The sequence below is a fragment of the Penaeus japonicus genome, unplaced genomic scaffold, assembly GCF_977035675.1.
Source record: "Penaeus japonicus unplaced genomic scaffold, GWHDUDI00000001_assembly GWHDUDI00000007, whole genome shotgun sequence".
Classification (NCBI taxonomy): domain Eukaryota; kingdom Metazoa; phylum Arthropoda; class Malacostraca; order Decapoda; family Penaeidae; genus Penaeus; species Penaeus japonicus.
The window spans coordinates 32,732,708-32,740,207 of record NW_028234409.1 but is presented as its reverse complement, the minus strand read 5'-3'; the positions used below and the strand labels follow the sequence as shown (position 1 = coordinate 32,740,207).

General features: G+C 37.6%; 1 protein-coding gene across 1 annotated transcript in view; it reads right to left on the bottom strand.

The window, feature by feature from the left end:
- The window catches only part of LOC122262530 (uncharacterized), a 121,226-nt gene that overhangs the window by 45,955 nt on the left and 67,771 nt on the right, over positions 1 to 7,500 (bottom strand). Inside the window, exons 8-12 of the mRNA XM_086538230.1 lie at positions 6,790 to 6,873; positions 1,508 to 1,700; positions 987 to 1,218; positions 670 to 826; positions 269 to 496 (exon numbers count right to left, since the gene is read on the bottom strand). Of these exons, the coding sequence (XP_086394356.1) occupies positions 269 to 496; positions 670 to 826; positions 987 to 1,218; positions 1,508 to 1,700; positions 6,790 to 6,873 (894 nt within the window). The remainder of the gene's footprint in view (positions 1 to 268; positions 497 to 669; positions 827 to 986; positions 1,219 to 1,507; positions 1,701 to 6,789; positions 6,874 to 7,500) is intronic.

The following is a 7,500-nucleotide window of genomic DNA, read 5'->3' as shown; positions in this document are numbered from 1 at the left end:
ACCCTCTCTGGACGGGTGGTACAGTACTGTACCGCGCATTCAAAAGCCCAGTGGCCGGGCGGCACAGTATTTTGCCAGCCATTTAATTGATTTAGGCCTAATAATTCGAACGCCCCGGCATTGGGACATTCAAAGGCTGGAATGCCCCCGTCGTAAGTGGGTTAATTATGCCAACTTATACAAGACAAACAGATATACAATAAATATCAATATTTTCAAGGAAAATCTATATTATAGGAAACTCTTCCTCTCCTACTGGTAGACTCACATCAAAGCCCTGTAATCTCCCTACATTCATCATGTCATTGGCCGCTTTTGGCACAACAATCATGATGTTTAAAGCCTTCTTGATGGCCTCTGCCTCCTGATGGAGACCTGCTCTCTCCGTATGCTTGTGGATGTCCCTTAGTAGAAGCTGGTATTTCATTAACCGCTGAACTGGCTTGATCAGGAGGTCAGGCAGTTGCAGCTTATGTCCTAACTTTTGTCTCAATTCCTGGAAGAATTTGGAGTATTTAATGATAATTCTCCCCATGAAAAAAACAGAAGTTCTCAGAAAGAACTTTATCTAATCAAAGTTATATTAGACAAAAATATAAACATTCTTAATACATTCAAGAAATTAATTTAACTGGTATTTTAAACTTATACTTTAAAGCATTCACTCACTTCAAAGAAACTTGAATGTTCTGAGACAATATATTCTGAAGTGGGTTTGTTTTGGCAGTATTTAACATATATTTGCAGCCTCTTTTCACTTCGTTGAAATGCAGGCCCAATTTCTTCTGGGTGTTCTAAGCAGCGTTCAATATTCTTCATGAAGAAACTGTAATGAGGGCAATACATTAGAAAATCTAAATAAAACCTGAATCTTCATTACCTGTAAAACAAAAAAAGAAAAGAAAAACTACAAAAATACATACACATGTATATACTTCTTGATCACAAATGTGAAAGCACAAAACATGAGGAAAAAGTCAACTCACTCTCTATGCCACTCATATATAGCCTCAAGATTTCCAAACACCATTTTGTCCTTTCCATCCTTGAGGTCATCAGGCATTTTCATTTCTGAGTCAGGATTGCGCATTTCCGTGATATAACCTTCCACTACATCTGCTAAGTCTCTAACATAAAGTCGTTCCGTTTCAACAAGTTCAGCAATTACAAATTGCCGTTTACGGAGTTCTCGTTGTTCCTTGGTCATATCACTATCTCCTGAAATATTTAGGGTGTGTTTACCGAACTACAAGTAATCACTTATTTGACGAACATGGTTCTTCGTTTGCAAGTTTAGCTTACATTCCATCTATGCTTATATGATGCCTGGTTACAGGGAAGGATAAGCCTTAAATATGTTTTGTGTTGAATTTCGATTTCACATATGACTTTTTTTTATAAGTGCTGTATTTAATATACAAAATGAAAATAAAATTGAAAAAAAAGATGGTACACTTAGTAAACAAGACTGAAGTAATGACCAGTGCCATCTGAGAGCCAACTATACCTGGACTAGAATCTTGTACATTAAAGGAATCAGGTAATGCTGAGGCCCCAAGGTCTCCATCATCTGACAATGGTAGTTCTGGATTTAAAATGCCAGTGGCTGTTGGCAGGGGGGATGAAGCCTCATCTCCTGAGCAGCCATCGCCCGATGTCCGCCATTCTTTCAATCTCTCGCTCGTTTCTGAGTGTTGCTCCTGTTGGAAAAGGTAGAGGTTTACTGGCCATTCCAAATCTTTTTTGGGGGGGCAAAATTTTCTTTGCATGGATATGTGTAGGTATCAAAATTTCTTCATCTGAGATCCTCATGCCATTGTTATTTCAATTCAGTAATCAAAACCTGTATCCAATTTCTTTAATCAAGCTTTCATCATCAATCCTTAACACTGTCATCAAACAAACTTTTGTTTTCCTTTTTACAATCAATATCACTGTTATCTGTTAATAATAAAGGTGTAATCAAACCAGTTCTTTAAGAAAAGCATTTAGTATAGAATAACAGCTGCATCAAGAAATGAATATTAAAAGTGTAGCTACTGAGTGAGCTTTGCATAATGACAAAGAAATGTAAGGTGGTCTTCCAACATAAGAGGGACAAATAAAATATCTGATGAAAAAGAAGTAAAAATAAAAACAATAAAAAAAAAAAAAAAAAAAAAAAAAGGCATCCTCTCACCACTTCTTACTTGCCTTCACAAAGTGTCTATCATATGACGAATGCCAAGAGGAAATCTTACGCTCCCTGTCTGACTTTCTCCTGCGATTGCGTGCCCATATTTTTTCCTTCTCAATGCCTTTGGTGCTGGCTAAATCTGACAGTGCTAAATCTGAGAAACGCCTCTGGCACCATCGCACAGTTCTATTAACTCCTTTCTCTAGGGATTGGGACAGGGCCCTCATCAGTTTAGGGGGGGTCACAGTGCCCTCTTGGGTATCCCCTGGATGGCCTGTCTTGCCCTCCATCATGCATCTTTAGAAAATTTTCTAATTAAATGGCATTTCAAATCTATGTTTTAATGTTCTTCTCCAAATCCATATGGATGCATACACACACACACACAAACAAACACAATTGTATAAAGTGCAGGTATTTATGTATATGATTGTGTGTACAAGTATACATTCTATGTATGTATGAGTCTGAGTCTCTCTCTCTCTGTCTCTCTCTCGCTCTCGCTCTCTCTCTCACTCATACGTAAACATACAAACACACACACACAAACAACAAATAAATATGAACATATCTATTTGCTTATTAATTCATATTTTCTTTTCAAGCTCATATATCAATATCTGTGAAAAGTAGAATTTAAAAACCTGTAGTAATTATAGAGATATATCTCATGTAATATGCAATATAAAAACTATATATCTGGTAATATATTCCCTTTTTTTGCTGGAATCAACTTAAATGAAAAATAAAAATAAATCTAATTCTAATATAACTAAACATAATATCTTTACTTGAAATGCATATAAAATAATGGTAGTATAAAAGAATTGATATTTACACACAAGGTAAATACTAAAGAGACCATAAAATGTCAACAAAACTGCAGGGTTATCATTACTTGGTAGTTTTTCATCAACACATATTAGCAATACAAAATTCAAGTCTTAGATCCAAACATTTTTCCTCTCTATTTTTTTCACTTCAAGGTTTCTTACTTTTATGGAAGTTAGTGATGGAAATAATTGTACAGTTCCCCACAGGACATGCACACAAGTTCAAAACGTTCAATCATAGACAAGGGGTGTTCAAAAAGTCTTGGCAGACTTGATAAATAATTAGTAATTTAGCGAGAAATTAGGTGATGGTTTATACACCTTCAATATATTCTCCTCCTAAGTTTAGATGCTTTTCCAGCCTTGCCATTTACTGGATAAAGCATTCAGTGTATTCATAAATAAGTATACTCCTGTGTTCAAAACTCCTCTTTCTAAACAAGTCTTTCTGACAAGCCAGAGGGATAAATTAAGAGCTCAGAAGTATACCTGTTTCTGAGTACTTTTAATTCTTTAATAAGTAGATAACATGGCTGAAAACTTTTTGAACCTCTTTCATATACACACATACATATACATATGCACACATGTGTAAGCTCAAGCACACATACAAATCATACACAAGAAAATCAATACCACACATAGAGACTATGAAAGTAACCCATATATAAAATACAAATCTATAAAAAAAAAAATAATAGTAACGAATGCTTCTATTCTGAAATGGAAAGGGACATGTAACTAAGCAGTAGTTTCTCCCACATACTGAAAAAGAATTTCTAACTGAGCTCCCCACAGTATGATCAATCTATGACTGTCCCTCACTCTACAAAGATAAACCTGGGTCTAAAACTCAACAATCTTTTTATCTTTTAGTAACACTCTCGCTGATAACACACCCACACAATATGTTTGCCTTTAAAAATAACTCTCTTTATCTGTTGCCATTAACTTTCTTGCATAATGTGTGTACATTCAGTACACACATTATGCAAGAAAGTAATTTCATATTTTTAAAAAGTACATATAAATAATATTAATAATAAAAAATAATAATAATCACATCATATGGCAACTCTTTGATCAGAAAAGTCTCAAAAGGTTTGATAGCAACCTATTAGATCAAATGTTTTGGCAGTTTTCCAAAACAATTAGATGTTTTAAGGACTTTAGCATTCTTATACTGCAAAAGACATCTGATTTCTATCTATAAAATACACACTAACACAAAAACACACACACGCGCGTACACACACACACACACCCGTACATGTATACGTGTACAGGCACACACGCAGATATCCACATATAAAGACACACTCACACATGTAGACATGCAAACAGAAGCACATATGTAGACCCACGCACCCGTGCAGACACACACACAAAATCATTCTTATATTTTGAAAAAAAAAAATGTCATGAAATACATAATATTCACCTTCAAAAAAGTTACACAAAGAAAACCAAAAATTAAATCAGGAAGGATTATTCCTTGAGAATAAGAAAGAAAGAAAGAACAAAATCAAATTAACATCAAATACAATGTGCGAGGACGCATATAAAAACAAACAAGTATTGTGGGGAAGGGGGGGTGATTTTTTTCCCCCCCATGTCTGCAAACAAAAAAGAAAACTGTGTAAGTTGATTGTCAACCTGAGAAGGAAAATCCTGCTCTCGTCATGTTGCTAGTCAGTTTCTCCTCTCACTTGCAACCACTCTGCCAGGATACAAAAAATGGGACCTCCAGTAAGATTGTCTCCTAATTCATTTCATTTTCAATGAAAATGTTAATGATATTAATGAACTATACAGCCATTCACATCATGCTTGTTCAGTCTCCCAAAATGCCTCTGCACACATCACCAACATGTACAGCATAACCACATTTGCACATACTATGGACGTAAATGTGAAAGGGCCTAGGCATTAAGAATTAAATCAAACTTTATGTCAATACCTATTATGATAAAAATAAGTGATAATGATAATAACTATAATAATAATAATAACAGTAACAATAACAACAATGATAAAAATGCTATTAATAATAAGTATCATTAAGAAAAGTGAGTGTCATTGTGTGTACATGTGCTTGTGATGTGAGTGTGAGTGTGAGTGTGAGTGTGAGTGTGAGTGTGAGTGTGAGTGTGAGTGTGTGTGTGTGTGTGTGTGTGTGTGTGTGTGTGTGTGTGTGTGTGTGTGTGTGTGTGTGTGTGTGTGTGTGTGTGTGTGTGTGTGTGTGTGTGTGTGTTTTGTGTGTGTGTGTGTGTGTGTGTGTGTGTGTGTGTGTGTGTGTTGTGTGTGTGTGTGTGTTTTGTGTGTGTGTGTGTGTGTTGTGTGTGTGTGTGTGTGTTGTGGGTGTGTGTGTGTGTGTGTTGTGTGTGTGTGTGTGGTGTGGGTGTGTGTGTGTGTGTGTTGTGTTGCGTGTGTGTTGTGTGTGTGAATGTGTGTGTTGTTGTGTGTGTGTGTGTGTGTGTGTGTGTGTGTGTGTGTGTGTGTGTGTGTGTGTGTGTGTGTGTGTGTGTGTGTGTGTGTGTGTGTGTGTGTGTGTGTGTGTGTGTGAGTGTGTGAGTGTGTGAGTGTGTGTGTGTGTGTGTGAGTGTGTGTGTGTTGGTGTGTGTGTGTGTGTGTGTGTGTGTGTGTGTGTGTGTGTGTGTGTGTGTGTGTGTGTGTGTGTGTGTGTGTGTGTGTGTGTGTGTGTGTGTGTGTGAGTGTGTGTGTGTGTGTGTGTGTGGCGTGTGTGTGTGTGTGTGTGGTGTGTGTGAGTGTGTGGTGTGTGTGTGTGTGTGTGTGTGTGTGTGTGTGTGTGTGTGTGTGTGTGTGTGTGTGTGTGTGTGTGTGTGTGTGTGTGTGTGTGTGTGTGTGTGTGTGTGTGTGTGTGTGTGTGTGTGTGTGTGTGTGAGTGTGTGTGAATGTGTGTACATGTGCATGATTGTGTGTATGTGTGCATGATTGTATATATGTGGGCATGATTGTGAGTAAGTGAGCCTGCATGTGAGTATGTAGGCATGCTTGTGATTATGCGGGCCTACTTGTGAGTATATGGGCCTGAATGTGCATGTGATTGTGTGTATGTGTTTGTCACAACTGCTAGAAACCATTCTTACACAATACTATTACATACATATATGCACACAATGTATGTGTGCCCTAGTGCCTACATGCCTGTGCACATGCAAACATGACTATGCATGTGAGTAAGTTCTCATCAATGAATCATCTTTATAAGAAGTATAGAATATACCTGTAATCATAATACAAAGGTCAATTAATGTACAACAAAGACAAGCAAGTGAACAAATAAGAGCAGCAACAATGATCTACAGAAGAATAAAATCTAAACATGGTCATACAGCTGTCTGGTTATTATGTTATACAGACTGCAGTGCAAAACCAAGCTGGCAAATAACTCGAACTTCTTTGTAAATTTACCAAGAAAAATATCAGAGAGGGGGGGAGGAAAAAAATGAGAGAGAGAAAAACTGCAGTCACTGAATATTACCAAATAATCTGAAACTGAGATCACAAGGCTGTGTTTGATCCACTTAATTACAAAACTGTGAAGAGAAAAATATAAGTGGTGAGCTCATGCATGTGTGCACACTACAGCTACAAGAGGGCTGACACGGTCACAACCCTCGCTTGGAAAGAGGCCTCTCCTGAACAACATTAAAATCATAATGCACTGGACTATGCTCTTGGTTAGCTACATGTTGCAAAAGTGACCATGCACAACTCTCTGCCGCATGCACACTCCTGATGGGCCTCGACTCTCACCATCTTCTCTTTTACAATGTTCTCTATTTCTGTGGCCAGGTCCGTGGTGCTGCCCTCCGCTGCTTTCAGGGACACACTTGAAGACTGTGGAGGAAGACGTTGTGTAAAGCACCCACACCCTCAAGCAAGAATGCCAACTTGCATTTCCACAGGCACTGCAAGCCCAAACACCCCTTCCCGCTTAAGCGATGCATCAGCATTTGTCAATCACTTGCCACCATCACCACCAATCCTTAGTCCTGACCTTCATTATCACCAACTGAGTTGCATATCAACCAGGAATTCACTTATTCTACTGTGCAACATTATCCACCCATCATGATATCACTCTTGATGATACTGAGCATCAAATCTTGCATTACATACAAAACTAACATTTCTATCCACACTATCTAAAGGAGTATACATCCCTACTTTTTGTACTAGGAAATACAACCAAAACCTCAGATCTCAAAATAACCGTGCCAAAATTCCACTCCTACTGTTCAATACACCAACATTGAGAGAAACCATAGCAGTAGCTGCAATGTTTTGAAACATTATCAATCTAACTGTATATACAGCTTCAACTGGTACGCAAGATGATCACACTGAACTAGTTTGCACAATTTCCAAACATCAGCAGAACATAGACTTAGGACAAGAATGACTCACAAGTTTATGTCAGTTAAGGAGTCCCATTGGATTCTTTATTTTGTTTGTTTTCATCAA